The 15,889-nt window shown below is 39.1% G+C and overlaps 1 protein-coding gene across 1 annotated transcript; it reads left to right on the top strand.

Moving 5' to 3' along the window:
• Positions 1-3,274: 3,274 nt before the first annotated feature.
• Positions 3,275-15,824, top strand: LOC146488071 (uncharacterized). The gene is made up of 9 exons (XM_085121064.1): positions 3,275-3,435; positions 3,595-3,678; positions 5,602-5,622; positions 6,253-6,369; positions 6,862-7,071; positions 8,716-8,835; positions 9,125-9,244; positions 10,020-10,457; positions 14,780-15,824. Exons 2-9 carry the CDS (start codon positions 3,621-3,623, stop codon positions 15,055-15,057), a joined length of 1,362 nt encoding a protein of 453 aa, XP_084977190.1. The 5' UTR covers positions 3,275-3,435; positions 3,595-3,620; the 3' UTR covers positions 15,058-15,824.
• Positions 15,825-15,889: the final 65 nt, after the last annotated feature.

Here is a 15,889-nt window from a genome sequence, read left to right as displayed (position 1 = left end):
TTAAGCACATGACAAAAGGCATCTGTCTCGACCCAAGAAAGATTTATAAATATACGCACAAATAATGGATTCTGATTGGGCTGTTTTTGTTGAAGACAGTGTCGCTCAGTAATCAAAAATCTCGCTCAATGGTCATTTTTTTACGATGAAACAAGCTCAGTTGTACGTTAGAGAAAGATAGCAGCTATGGTGTGTTTGAAACTGCCAAGAATAGCGCCGATATTTGTACAAGAGCCACCCGGGTATCGCTCAGATAGTTGTTGATTTCGTAAACTCGCTGTCAGAGGGAAGATGGTAATTTTGAAGAGAAAGCAGGAATGAAAACCAATCTACAGCCACTGTTTTGGCAGGGTAAACTTGTAATGTTGACCTTCTAATGAAATAGGTGCTAAGATTTGCTTGGAATATTGGCTTCGATAACAGAGACTAATTCGATTATTTGTGTTTGTTGACAAGTGGAGTTTGTGATTTTCTCGACATAGAGCATGTTTTTTTTTCGTGCAGAAGTTAAAAGCCCCAGACTAATTTTTATATCCTTGAAAAGAAGACCATTTCCACTAAACACAACCTTAATCTCAAGCGCTTCTGAGTTATACCGCATGGGAAAAATGTTTATTAAGAAACTGCTCCAAAATGAGATTTTTAAACAATGAAATATTGGTGATTTTCAAACTCGTGCCGCGCATTCCCATTTAAGTAAACAATCCTGGTTTTAGACTTAAATCATTTGCCAGTGTCTCTTACAAAAATATACCAATTTGAAAAACCCTTGCTTCCTTTTGTGCTTTTCACGAGCGAATTTCTTGTGTTGTTACTCGACGCACCAATTTCCGCCATTTTATGACGGTCGGCGCCCGTTACAGTTAATGGTCATTTTCTGGAAAATAAAAGCAGAGCAGCTGAACATAAGAAATACACCACGTTTATTAACTCATCATAGAGTATGTCTGAGCAAAATATGTGGATAGTCAATTTTTTAACCCTGTGCCACCACTCACTCGGTCATGAAAAAAAGGCGCTCTTAAGACGTTTAGCTGTTTAGGGGAGGAACATCAACCGAACTGAAGTAAACACATTGTTGGGTGTCTTGTTCGTATATAGGTAGACAAAGTTGAGACTGACTGACTGACTGTTTCACCAAGTTTAGTTACTATTTCCTAAAATTCATCACTTTTCATTCAGATGGAGTCAGATTAACTTTCCAGGGCTGTTTTTGTTCTTCCACACATTCAAACACATGCAAAACAAAACCTTCTAAGCTTTTGCTCTCGGGCCACAGAAAGTTGACTTTGTAACAACCTTACACAGGGCCGTAGCTAGAACGAGGCACTGAATACGAGGCACTTGCCTCATGGAAGTTTTATCCCGAAATTAAGAAATAAAATCTAAACGTTGTAAGTTGCTGTTAGCATTTGCGATTGCGTTCTGAGACCTTAACCCTAGCCTCGTGAGGTGAGCAAATTTAGGGAAAATTCAAATGATTTCAGAAGGCAGTTTGTTCAAAATGAAATGTAACTGTCAACAAGAATTCTTCAAATGCAGCTGAAATGCGGGAACTAAAGCAAGTTGGAATGGTGAGTTTCCAGACATCCAAACCCGGCCCTGTTTAACACTTATTTGAAGCAGTAGCCATAAGTTCTGGTTAAAAAAGGTCATTTCTTTATTACGAGTTTTGTGGCTTTCGCTTTTTCTTTATTTTTAATTTGACTCTGTTTTTGTTCAGTGTTGTTGTTTGGTTTGTTTGTTTTTTGTTGTTGTTGTTGTTGTTGTTGTTGTTTTATTTTTTGCGAGTAAGCTTAAGCTTATTATGCTACAAGAAACATGATGTTACGTTAAGTACAATTGAAAAAACCATTCCTGCTGACTGATGAGACTCGACAAGGGAATATCGAAACCGTGGTCTTGCCTGTTCATATAATGGCATATTCAAAAATGCAGTCAGGAGACTGGCAAACAGAAAAAGCTCCCACAATACAAACAAAGCAGAGCAAGGCAATGACAAAACACAGCCATAATCAAGACTGACTTCAACACCGAGTCTACATTGCGGTATAGATCTAGGGGACGTTAAAACGATCAACGAAATATACAACATCTTACAACTAGAACTAATGAATAATGTCAGCAATACTCTTACTCTTTCACTCTTGAACGAGACCTTTTTTTGTTGGAAGAAATATCCAATTAATAAGTGCTAAAAATAGCATTTCAGAGCCTCTAAAATTCAAACATTGCAGGAGGAACATGCTCCCAGGTTCCCCTAGAGGTTCACGCATTGGGCGCTCGCAACACTTGCCTCGCCTCTCCTAAAAAAGGCTGGCTACGTTCCTGTAACACAGTTTGCAAAAAAAAACCGCCCTGATCAAAAAGTAATTCAGGAACGTTTGCTTACATGAAGAATGAAAACCCCCAGAGGGGGGGGGGGGGGTACTCCGGATTTCAAGTGACAGGGATGATCGCAGGATTTTGGGGGGTTTGAAATCTTCGAAATTTTCGATGGGGTACATGTAGGAAAATTTGGCTAGTATTTTTTTTAGGTAACTTGATTTAAGTAGGGATTTTTTTGGGTATTCAAAACAAGCTGAAGATTTGTGGTAGTGCCCCTGTATCCCGGCCGCGTAGTTCTGCGAATAAAGTACAACCAAACTTGTTTTGCCATTGTTTAAATATTGGGCATCTTGGGTGTCTCAAGTGTTGTTAGAATGACTACCAGGTGCAGAAAAGATAACTTCAGATATTATGATGAATAAACAAACACAAAAATTACATTTCTAATGTTTTTATTTTTTGTGTTACAGTATATCATTTGATGCTTTCTGAAAATTTCTAAGGCTAGGAAATCCGGCATGGAATTTTTTGGGGGTTAATTTTTGGTCCAGGGAGTATTTTTTTTTTTTTTGTTTGTTTGTTTTTTTGGTTTTTTTTTTGGAAACCCTAGGGATTTTTTTGGGTTTGGATTTTTGCCCCCATTCGATCATCCCCGTCACTTGAAATCCAGAGTGCCCCCCCCCCCCCCCCCCTGGGGAAAAACCTCGAGAAAAGTAACAGACGACAAATCACCGAAGCAAAGACGAAACCCAACAACAAATATATGACGCCGAGCGGACCCGACTCAAACTGCCCTGGACACATACCATGTCTGTGCTGTAGTCGCAGTACAGACTAACAGTTACATGCAATAACAGTTCCAACCATAAGATCTTCTTGTGTTCGGATTGTGATCTGACAGCGGGGGTCAAACGCATCACCAATCACGGTGCCCCCAATGATAGTCAAATTCTGGTGAGTCGCGATCCCTCGAATAACCGCATGTGAAGATCCGCTGAGAAAGCTTCTTTTGCGCGAGTTTTAGCACAAGGTATTGGCGTATACAATCAAGTAACCAACAGACACTGATTTCGTCGAACAGAAATTATTACCACAATAGAAGCCAAGGTATTAATTTCAATATTTTCAAGGACGTTTTTATCGTTTTGTTCAAGTTGATCATGTGTCCTGTCGCCTGTACTGTTGTTTATGGTACGACTGTATATGTTTGTAACACAATTGTCTGTTACGTTATTTAATACCTTTTGCTGTTATTTTATTTCTCAGTCTTCAGTGAAGTCTCACAAACGACCATGAAAGACGTGTGCCTCATTTTCACTGTTTTATTGGCTTCGTTTTTAATTTGTGTGGGTGAGTTAGAATGAATGGGTTCGTGTGTTGAAATATTGATTACCTGTAGGCTCAAAAACAATGGCAGCTAAAACTGTATCTCTCAAATGATACAATTGTAACTGTGAAATGATTAAAAGACTGAGATTATTGGTAATTATAAGATATTTGTTTCCTTTATAAATCACTCAAAGCAACTGCGTTCATGAGTATAAAAGGTGAACATTTAGGTTAATTTTATGTGTCACAAGTAAAATCGCACAATTTGACCAAGATTATCGTGTTGGAAACAGTACGTAACCATTTCACTCCACGAGCACATAAAATCAGACTTAGGGAAAAATTCCTATTCTATTTTTCAAAAGACCGAGAAAACAAGGAAAACAACAGGAAATAACTGGTGAAAATTTTTCCTTTGAATGCTCCACTGTAAGATTTCATCCATTGCTTGACGACTTCGACGAGACTTTGCATGTAGGGCACCATAAACAACACCACAGGAAAGTACTCTAGGGAAGTTTCGTTGAAATATCACGCAAAAGGAATCTCAAAAGTTTAATGACATCAATCAAGGTTTCGAAGTGGAACTGAAAGGATTTTAAAAAAATAATTTGTTTGCTCTAAATGTTTTAACAAAATCAACGTTTAATAATTTCTTAAATAGAAATTTTGGTCAAGTAGAAAGAGCATTCGAGTAATCAAAAATATTAGATATTTTTTCGCCTTTAAATTTCCCGTGCGCTATGTATCAGTTTGAATTGTACCAGAAAACAGAATCTTGCTTTGCATAGAAGTATTGATAGAGCAACGACAATCCAACTCAAAATGGCGTCGCAATCATATCCTGTTTCGTCTGACACTGAAAGCCTACAAAGTTTTCATGCTTCTCAAATAAATTTCAAGTTAAATAGTATTTCTAACAATCTAGCCAATAGTAGAGAATCTCTTAATGTTTTGTTTTCAATTCAAAATAGTTATCGTTTTGCTTTAAAAAAACCCTTTAATTGGATCAATGATGAGAAAAGAGCTGCGCCATTTTCTTAACCAAATTGCCTACAAACCAAAACCAAATCAGTTCGAACACGTTTTCCCGCGCTTTTGCCGGCTGCACGCGTTAATATCGAGTTCTCATTGGTTCACGGTGTTGTTCATGTTTGTTGTGATTGGTGGAATGATTACTTTGGTTCTTTGTTGTGGTTGTATGACACTCAGACTGAATGGCTGCTGTACAATCTACCACAATACCTTACCAACCTAACATAGTCATAGGCGCATAGAAAGCCATATTTTTTATGAAATTCTTCCCTTTACTAACAGATTTGTGTATGCCAGGTTTGAAGTTTTGACAACTAAATTAAAAAAGGTTTAAAGTTTTGAGAACTTTTCTGTGCGTTTTTAGGGTTTTCGTACGCTAAGAATTATGGGTAAATGTACCAGTCGCCATCTTTTTTGGTGCGGTGGATTCCGATGCCCTGTTAATGCAAGACGTCACTTTTGTTTACCAGGGTCGCAGTTTAAGTAAACAAAGTACACGACAAGGCGAAGAAATGTGCATACACACTTAGCATTTAATTTCCCAGTAGGTTTTTCATACAGTTATTCATCCCATTGGTCCTGTGTACCTCGCATTTCCAATGGTAATGGGTGTTTTAGCGGGGTATGATTATAAAGAAAATGGCATTCAAAAACTCAAGAATGTTGTCGTTGGCCGCATAAACGAAAAGGTCGTACAAACAGGATTTCGAGAGAAAAACATTGTCGTGACAACGACATGGTCATAAGGTTAAAAATGACTCCGCGTAGACCACAGATTTGATGGGGAAAATGTTTCACGTCGATTTTGAAAATGCCTCACTTGAAATGAGTTTCATTTGCTGAACTTAGAAATGTTCTTTTAATGTACGTTTTTGTTTTTGTTTTCATCATCGTTTCGTTTTGTTTCAGATTGCCGACCAGCTTCCAGAGGTAAGAATAACATAAATTTTCAAAAAAAACGTTTTTCTTAGTTACGTCCACTTCGTTCACCTTCCACGCCGCGTCCATAGCGCTTCCCCTAAAATAGGCATAACATTAGCTCTATTTATGCTCGCTATTAATTCGTACAAGAAAAAATATATCCTTCCATCAATTCCTGTGTCTACCACTAAACTATTAAAAAAAATTACCTTATCAACTAACTAATGTTAATACAGTAATTATTAATACTTACTATAAATTACAATAACTTGTAAAATGCTGAAAGATTTCAACAAAAAGAGCCGAAGGAAAGACCAAGACCATGCCGGCAAAGTAGCTTTACAAGAATACAGAGCTGGCTGATTTTTGCTTCAGAAGCAAGGCTGTTCGTGAGAGTAGCACCTCGACAGTCAGAAACTTTACTTAAGAAGCCTCCCCTATAAAAAAGACATAAAACTTTAAGAGCAGTCACTTCGCACCACGTCTGGACGCGAAGATTTCCAATCGAGCTAGCGTTTTGTCTCGATCGGCCACCCCATTGAAAAGACAGACTGCCAGTGGTTAATTTTTTAGCCAATGGAAAACCCTTCCAATTCTAAAAACAAAATGGACGTTTTTCTGGCTATAATATTTTTGCAGAATGCCATGACAAGTTTCAAAATTGTGAGACATGGAGAAGGTCAGGGTTCTGCGCAGCAAACTCGCATGCGTTTTATCTCAGGAACGGATGCGCGAAGACTTGTGGGTTCTGCAAAGGTAAGTTGTCGCCATACAAAGTGAGGGTTTTTTTACTGATACAGAGTTACTGGCTGGAGATGAGAGGGTCTGCCGTACAAACTCTCAGGAACCTACCTGACAGTGTTATTGCTGAGACATCATCACCGATCATCGCAGACCCAGGGGTAGATAGTCACGAGGGGGCGAAGATTTCACAAGCGAAATCGGGACTATCTGCTCCTCAACATGCAATTGCTTGACTATCTGCCCCTGGGGTTTCCAAAAGAACGCAGTTCGCACAATCCTATTCTCGAAACAACAGTATACCATACGGCATTTTGTTCAAACTGTTATTGAAAGCAGAATGCTATTTAATTCACAGCGCACAATTAATTCGCAACTGGAGCACGAGATGAATGAATCCTATTGCGCCCAAAACCCGTGACCCCTGTGAAAATCTAGAAAAAGACACACAAAAGTAGTATCGGGAACTGCGGAGTCATCCTTGACAAATTTGCCTATGCTTCCTAGGAAACGCTCCAACCAGCAACACTCTACCTTTAGTCCAAGATGCTCTTCAAGCAGGGCACAAAATTGGACAAAAGATCAAAGGTAATTCAACATCTCACAACCAGAATAAGGCTGCTACTGCGGATGCCCTACACAAACGTCGCGAACATGAACCACCACGGCTCACAAAGTATCACAAATCGTTAGACGAAAAAGGAGAGGAAAAGCCTGGTAAGCTACTGTTATGTAATAAAGGGGTTAGCTTCTAAAGAAAATGTGGTGCTGCGTCGGTGGGGAGTAGAAACGAATGTTTGGTTTAACCAGAGGTAAATTGGCCGCCGTGAAAAGATTTGAGTGCTGATGTTTCAAACGTCAGCCCTTAGTCATTCGCTCTGACAAAGGGCTAACGTTTGAAACGTCAGCACTTCGAATCTCTTTACTGCTGTGTTGTGTATTTATTTTCTGTTACAAAGGTTTTAGAAATTAATAAAGTTGAGTTGAATTGAGTTGAGTTACATCCAATGAATCTCAACCAACTCTATTTCGCGTGGTGCTTTTGGGACAAGTCGTCAAAACATGGAAACAGCTTCTTTCTGCTGATCATCTTTGTATTTTTTTTTCTATTCTCTTGACTTATGACAATGAGAAAATTGCGATTTAGGTTTCAAGTATTGGCATTATAAAAAATACCTTATGGTAAGAGATTGCTGTGGAGTTTTACTTTGCGATTTAACCATTCATGTGGTTTGCGGGAACGCCCGACGAAAATTAGAAGATGCATGAATTACCTCGACATGTAGTTTTTAAACTAGTGGAAAAGTAAATGTGAGAAAAACTTAACGTGCCTTGTATAAATCGTGATGCTTAGAAAAAAAAAGCTTCAAACAATTTTTTTATTGTGAATTCAAAACAATGGCAAAATAGAGTCTACAAGCATTTATTTCCACATCCATTCAATAAGAGCTTAACGGATTAACATCCAGGGCCGGAGGGGTGGGAGAAGGAAATCGTAAGAGAAATTTCATTAAACACTGAAAGAGAAAATGAAGTTGCTGGTGAATAAAAGCTACTAGATGGGAAACTACTGACGCAAAGTTGGTAGGTATTTGCTTTGGCTCTGTTTTGTTTATAATGAGAACAACATGTCACTGACCTGCTGTAACTTGTTCTCCTAACACAATATTTCTGTTAAACAGCCATTGGCTGCTAACGATCAATTACCTGCAGTGAGGCAACATTTAATTTCTCCTGACAATGCCCATACATTGCCAAACAGAGTAGTGGCACTGACTAGGTTGAAAAGACTTTTACGGCGAATTGTAAGGAGAACATATATTTTGAAATTGCAGCGTGAATTGAAGCGTAGACGTGTATTCATACAAGAAATAGATGGGACTTTTTCGTAGCTTTTTACTCCAACACTGAAAATCAAAATATTAATTTGATTTTAGTTATTAAGTAAAATAAAACGCCGATAATACGGCTGCTGCCGACCATGAAAATTCGGTCACTAGTTAACAGAGTGGTTTGTATATAAGACAATGACTACAAACATTTGACGACTGAAAGAAAGTCAGGCCGTAATGGCGAGGTATTCTTGAGGCGGGGGTTTCACTGTGTAACCTAACCCCATTTCGTCAGGGGTTTCGTGCATTACTGAGCAGGGGCGAAGCAAATCCTGGTCCCTTCAGTGAAACGTGGGAAAATTGGATAGTGGTGTCACGTGATAGTGTTAACTCGAACAGGCAGTAAAATGTACAGAGATCTTAGATTGGATTTTTAGGAAGCGTTAATGGCCAGTCGTAATTCATAGCAATGTACGTACCTTCTATAAGCATTTATACCTTGCCTGTTTTTCTTGCACGCTTTAAAAAGATTGCACGGATAGATTCGTGACAGAGACGTGTGCAAACTGGAAGAATGGGGAGATTTGCATGGACGATCGTTACAGGAAATACTTGACTTATGGCTGCGCTATGACCTGTCGATTCTGTAGTAAGTACATCGCTCTCTTATCCTAATAGCATTAATTATAACTGTGAGACAATTGTCGCATTTGATTTTCTATTATCAGTTTCGATGTGAGTATTTACAAGCGACAGAGGGTGGGGGGGAGGGGTGAATTCCACTGACTGACGAGTGTACAGGCACAAAGTGCAAGACCTCAATTGAGTTCCCGTGCGTCTCCACCCAAAAAAAACTCCCTTCAGTGGAGTCAATGCAGAGGACAGTCTCGACGAAATTCTCTGTTACTGTTGACTGTACTTATGTCCTTCCATTGTAGATTGCCGTGATACGTACAGGGAAAGTCCATACTGTGAAGAGTGGAAAACTCGAGGATTCTGCGATACGTACAAAGAGCAGCTCGATACGTATTGTCCCAAGACCTGTGGCTTCTGCGTCAGTGAGTGCCTATTCACCCGCAGTAATCTTAACCTTTGTTGGTTGCTTTTTAAAATTTGCATTTGAAGCGCAAGAGTCAAGTCAAGTAGTCGTCAAGTTTTGAGTCTGCGCAAAAAATCTTAGTCACTAATTTTGAGAACCGGTTCGGATTTTTTTTTTTTTTCTAGATTTTCCCAGTAATTTTAGTTGGTGAGAATATTGCAGGCAAACTCAAGGCTTAAGATTAGTATTGGTTCTGCGTTTCGTAGTTGTTTTAGTCCATAGACGGAAACAAGACAAATTACGCGTCTAGGCAAACTATTATCTATAGCTCGTCATCCAAGATGCAGTTAAGCGAATAGGTCGTCCAGAACCGTAATCCATCTTGTGTCCGTCTTTGCACCGGACAAACTACAACGGGCATAATCATACGAAGAACAAATGTAGGCCCAAGTTCGGAACGCTCTACTCTGGCGCAGTAGTAATGACTCGTGGCAAATTACAGTTGGTAGGTTTGTTTGGCTCATAGTTATCTTGGGACATTCATTTGTGGTCTTATTTTCACACAAAAAAAGGTAAAACAAAGAGCAAGGAACTTGCTTACATCAATCGCGAGGCCGGATCATGGAGCCACCTTTGGATGGAATTGTATTCTAAGTATTGTTAAAGAAAGCTATCGTAAGAAACATACGGAGGATTCATCTTAATTTTGAGGAGCTTTTGCTCTTAGATTAGCGTTAATCGCTTTTCGAGCACTGGCTCCAAAATTTGTCTTAACTTTTTTTCTTTTTGTTAAGATGCGAAATATGAAGAAACCACCACACCAGTAACGAATGCGACAACTGAACCCAAACCTTCCCAGAATGCAACATCTCAACCCACACCTTCGCAGAATGCAACAACTGAACACACACCTTCGAAGAATACAACAACTGAACCCACACCTTCCCAGAATGCAACAACTGAACCCACACCTTCCCAGAATGCAACGGCTCAAACTCAATCTTCCCAAAATGAAGCAGTTAAACTTCCAAGTCTCGGCGATAAAGTAAAGTCACCGGACATTTCGGTTAAGCCAGTAAAAGGTGTTGTTCATAGACAATCGATGGAGTTTGCGGAAACTGGAAATCTGAACTCCAAAAGAGGTTTCCCAGAGGAAAATTCACCACTATGGTCTGTCAATGCTGACACAAGGCTAACTTTGCCACAACCGCAGCAGTATGACGATATGGGAGGTAAGAGAGTGGCTGAAACAACTGAATACAGGCTTTAGTCATTTACATTCCTGAAGAAGGTTGCAGCAGTAACCGAAACACCCTGACATAGCTTTTAAAGCCAGTGTCAATTTTAAACCCTTTCGATTTTTAACCATGCTTGGCTACAAACCAAATATTTTTAATTCAGTTCTGCTTGTATTTTGTATCTTTCACTCACGCTACTGTTTGCAGCTTCTTGGTAGATCATTCTTTTCCCCATCACTATAAATAATGTTTGTGATCATATTCAACGTCTCATTGAATTTAATCTGGTCATGTTCCAAGTAAGTTTTCAGAGGTCATCTTTGTTTCTCAGGATTGGCTTGTAGGATTGACAATAGCTTGCTCAGAAATTTTTTCATAAAGATCACCTTTAAGAGCCGATTTCTGAAATTATCAAAAATTGGGCGTCAGTTGTGAAATTTCGAATTCCTTCATATTTTGCTCATATAATCTCTATAGTGGAGTATTTTCAAAAATAACGTTAAAAGTTTCATCAGCGTGTTATTTTTTTTGAAATCGGGCAAAGTTTGAAATACGGCAAATTAGCGTCCTTTCGGTCACGAAACTTACTAAAAATTACCCATTTTCATCTCGCTCGTAGAAAGAAACGCGATGCCCTCCATTAATGAAATGTTTACAAAATATAAACACATCCCTCTTCTTCATAATGCAATAGTTAAATTTAGATAAGCTTGAAAATTGGAAATGCTTCGGCCGTTAGAAGAAACCCCATTTCGGCAGTTTAAAAATTTAGCAAATTTCATCCAATTTCAACACAAAAGAAACCCAATTGGTACGTCAAGTTTGAATTTAAAATGAAGACATTGTTGAAGCACAACCTTTTGTAGTTTACCGTGTTAAAATATTTCTGGCGGCAATGCAATAGTAACCCGTCGGGAGACCAAAATGTGAAAGGTACTTTGACACGAGGAGAGCCTGTGAAACCAACAACGACCGTCACGCTACAAATCAAGTCCTTCGTTAAATTATCACCTGCGACAAAGAATATGTTTTCTATAAGCTGTAGAGAAATTGCTAATAGTAGCTTATTCTCTGTTGAACTTAGTAGGATAACATTTTGTATGATTTTGTCAACTCATGTATTTTTACACATGTAGAAGTCAGGATTAGGCACATTTTGCTGTTAGTAACGTGTAATAGGAAACTGTTTACATTATTCTGCTTCGGCTACTTTCAAAAATACAACAGTCAGGAAATACCAATTAAAGTCAGAGTATTTCTAAGCTTTAATTCATCTATTGATTGAGTTTTTAAGACAGGAAAGGCAATTACTTTAGAATTATCAAGCCAAGATGGTATAAATTCACTTAGTAGAGGTCAAAGTTAACAGCAGAGATCCGGCTGTGATTGTCGCATCGCAATATAAATATTTATGAAATTGCTATAAACTGGCAGTTTATTCTAGCCCTGAATTCGAAAAAACTCGCTAAGGAGGACTTACCACAGTGATCTGATCTGCAGCGCCAGTAACTCTTTTTAAACGGAAAAAGTTGAAATCCTTGTAACTGCGTGGCTCTGACAAACTAAGGCGTGATCAAAACCGCGTGGGGCCTGGTAACCGAACTATCTTCCCAAGCGCTACGAAGGCGAACAAGTACTAAACGACAAACAATTCCGTATTTTACCTCTGTAAATATGTAGTTCTTCAAGTTCCTAAACCAGCCGTCTAGCCAAATATACACTCCCCGTGCTTAAAAACGCTTTTTTTTTTCTTAGCGGGGACAAGGGGGGGGGGGGGGGGGGAGGTTCCTTGCGCGTGAGAACTAGCGGATGTTTAGAACACAGCTTAGTGCCCTTTTTTCAACAGTCATTTTATAAATTCTACTGTATGGCACTTATCTTTGCAAATATCAAGAACGCAGTGGACAGTTACTATAGTGTTTCCTAACTACAGCAGAAGGCTAACATTATTGGGTGGAGGTTCCATCTATGATACAGTAGCAAGTAGAGTAGACATTTTCCTACAAGAAACGACCGCACATGATCCTACGACGGACCAGCGCACAAAAATACTGTTTTGCAGCCTAGCCTGTTCCAAGCTCCAGAATAGTGAGAACCGCGAAAACATGAACCCGAATTTAAAAGCACCCTCTCTCTGCACAATTCCACTCATTTTGTTTCCTCGGGTTTTGGTTTGAAATTTGGGCGTTCTCACTAACTGAGAGCTTTGAACTGGCTAATGTTCAACAAGCTAGTGTCTATGTGGCATAATTTTAATTATGCCACATGAACATTAGCCAGTAGGAAAAGAAAACTCGAATGACATTCCATGCTTTTTGTGTTTCTCCGAGTATCGTATCTGCACTTGAAAGACAAAAATTTGACAGTTTTGCAGTCAAGGAAGATGCTACATGTAAACATAAAATGCAGGTGTGGCCCCATAAAGCTTGCAATGTCTACTCTACTTGCTACTGTATCATAGATGGAACCTCCAACCATTAATGTTAGCCTTTTTGCTGTAGTTAGGGAACACCATAGTAACTGTCCACTTCGTTCTTGATATTTGCAAAGATAAGTGCCATACAGTAGGAAATATAAAGTGACTGTTGAAAAGAGGGCACTAAGCTGTGTTCTAAACGTCCGCTAGTTCTCACGCGCAAGCCCGCAACCCACACCCCCCACACCCCCGCCAAAAAAAACCCCACGTTTTTCAAGCACAGGGAGAGTATATTTGGCTAGACGGCTGGTTTAGGAACTTGCGGAACTGCATATTTACAGAGGTAAAATACGGAATTGTTTGTCATTTGTTACTTGTTCGCCTTCGTAGCGCTTGGGAAGATAGTTCGGTTACCAGGCCCCACGCGGTTTTGATCACGCCTTAGTTTGTCAGAGCCACGCAGTTACAAGGATTTCAACTTTTTCCGTTTAAAAAGAGTTACTGGCGCTGCAGATCAGATCACTGTGGTAAGTCCTCCTTAGCGAGTTTTTTCGAATTCAGGGCTAGAATAAACTGCCAGTTTATAGCAATTTCATAAATATTTATATTGCGATGCGACAATCACAGCCGGATCTCTGCTGTTAACTTTGACCTCTTCTAAGTGAATTTATACCATCTTGGCTTGATAATTCTAAAGTAATTGCCTTTCCTGTCTTAAAAACTCAATCAATAGATGAATTAAAGCTTAGAAATACTCTGACTTTAATTGGTATTTCCTGACTGTTGTATTATTGAAAGTAGCCGAAGCAGAATAATGTAAACAGTTTCCTATTACACGTTACTAACAGCAAAATGTGCCTAATCCTGACTTCTACATGTGTAAAAATACATGAGTTGACAAAATCATACAAAATGTTATCCTACTAAGTTCAACAGAGAATAAGCTACTATTAGCAATTTCTGCACAGCTTATAGAAAACATATTCTTTGTTGCAAGTAATAATTTAACAAAGGACTTGATTTCGGCGTGACGGCCGTTGTTGGTTTCACAGGCTCTCCTCGTGTCAAAGTACCTTTCACATTTTGGTCTCCCGACGGGTTACTATTGCATTGCCGCCAGAAATATTTTAACACGGTAAACTACAAAGGTTGTGCTTCAACAATGTCTTCATTTTAAATTCAAACTTGACGTACCAATTGGGTTTCTTTTGTGTTGAAATTGGATGAAATTTGCTAAATTTTTAAACTGCCGAAATGGGGTTTCTTCTAACGGCCGAAGCATTTCCAATTTTCAAGCTTATCTAAATTTAACTATTGCATTATGAAGAAGAGGGATGTGTTTATATTTTGTAAACATTTCATTAATGGAGGGCATCGCGTTTCTTTCTACGAGCGAGATGAAAATGGGTAATTTTTAGTAAGTTTCGTGACCGAAAGGACGCTAATTTGCCGTATTTCATACTTTGCCCGATTTCGAAAAAAATAACACGCTGACGAAACTTTTAACGTTATTTTTGAAAATACCTCACTATAGAGATTATATGAGCAAAATATGAAGGAATTCGAAATTTCACGACTGACGCCCGATTTTTGATAATTTCAGAAATCGGCTCTTAAGTACCAAAGATTTGTTCTCAGGGGATATTTTTATATCCAACCACCTTCGCTAAATCGTTACAAATGTTCTCAAACACCTACAAGCAATTTTACGACTACACATACAGAATTCAAGAATATCTTTCAATAATCCAACGTAAAGGTGGAAAAACTTGGATTCGTGGCAGCTATCTATGAATTCTGATTGAATGGTCAATCTTTACAAAAATACGATAGTTGATTTAAAAGTTGACATACTTCTACAGGCTGTTCTGTAACTCTGCAATTTTTTTCCTCATGTAAGGTGCCGTAAGGCATCCCCTTGAGGACGGTACTTACTTCACTCCCGCCAAAACAAGCGACAAGTTTGAGTACTACACAGAGCACTACTCACCAGACCCCTACGTAGCGGCCGCGCAGAGAGAGGAGTGGATGACACAGAACACTGGAAACGGCGTTTCGCCATCTCCAAAGCTTAGCCGGAAGTCGGAAAGCCCAGAAGTCAAACACGAAGAGGAAACCATTACAGTCCTGAAGAAATCCAAAATAAAACACGCCAAACATGCTAAGAAGAAGCATTGAGTAAAGTGAAACTTTTTTACTCCATCCTGTGGGGTTGCAAATTTTACCGTTTCCTTGTAACTCGTAGAATCAATAATGCAAGATGACAACTAGCCGGTAAATTTAATTGAAACAACGAAAAACAGTGACGCCAAACTTTTTAGCAGTTTTAAAATGGATACCGTAGCCAACAAGAAGAACATTGTGTCTCGTCTGTGACAGGCGACTAACAGAAATGCATAGGTTCTTGTTTAATAAGGACCCTAATTGAAGAGAGAGAAGTCGCAGCTGCTGTTCAACACCTAACTGGACACCTGATTGAGTATAATACAAAGTGGTATCCGCTCCAACCGGCGTTGGTTCAGTCCGGCAGTTCTCTAGCTTGTCATTGAAAACAACATGAACGAATTGAGTAGTGGTGCATGCCTTAACTCGAAGTTTAACAAAATTAAAAATGTTAGCTGAACAAGGATTTCTCCCTCAATAGGTCAAATAACTTCTTACAGTGAGATGGTCAGCAAGAAAAAAAAAATTCTTTTCTCAACATCTCAAGTATATTAACATATGAATGAAACGACAGACCCGAGTTATTTAATCAGTCTAAACCTCAGCTCTTCCAGTTTAGGATGACATTAAAAGAGTTACTGAAAAAACCACAAAGAACGATAATCTTACTACTGTGTTTCATTTCTTGGAGGCGTCGTTCCTCTTGGTCAGCGAACGGGTGAAAAAATGATTTGAGCATGCGCTACGCCAGTCAATTTAGGCCCGATCTCGTACCCAGGCCTTTTCGTTCCATTAACAAACACCTATGGCCGCTGTTCGACATTGTTAAATTGTGATGATACTTACG

This window comes from Pavona decussata, unplaced genomic scaffold (assembly GCF_977016875.1).
Source record: "Pavona decussata unplaced genomic scaffold, jaPavDecu1.1 SCAFFOLD_11, whole genome shotgun sequence".
NCBI lineage: Eukaryota > Metazoa > Cnidaria > Anthozoa > Scleractinia > Agariciidae > Pavona > Pavona decussata.
The sequence above is the reverse complement of the archived record's forward strand: the minus strand, read 5'-3'. Positions and strand labels throughout refer to the sequence as shown.

Coding starts and splice junctions, on each gene's coding strand:
- LOC146488071 (XM_085121064.1), top strand. CDS start 3,621: ATGAAAGACGTGTGCCTCATTTTCACTGTTTTATTGGCTTCGTTTTTA. Junction 5,623..6,252: donor TTGCCGACCAGCTTCCAGAG/GTAAGAATAACA, acceptor ATATTTTTGCAG/AATGCCATGACAAGTTTCAA. Junction 8,836..9,124: donor TATGACCTGTCGATTCTGTA/GTAAGTACATCG, acceptor CTTCCATTGTAG/ATTGCCGTGATACGTACAGG.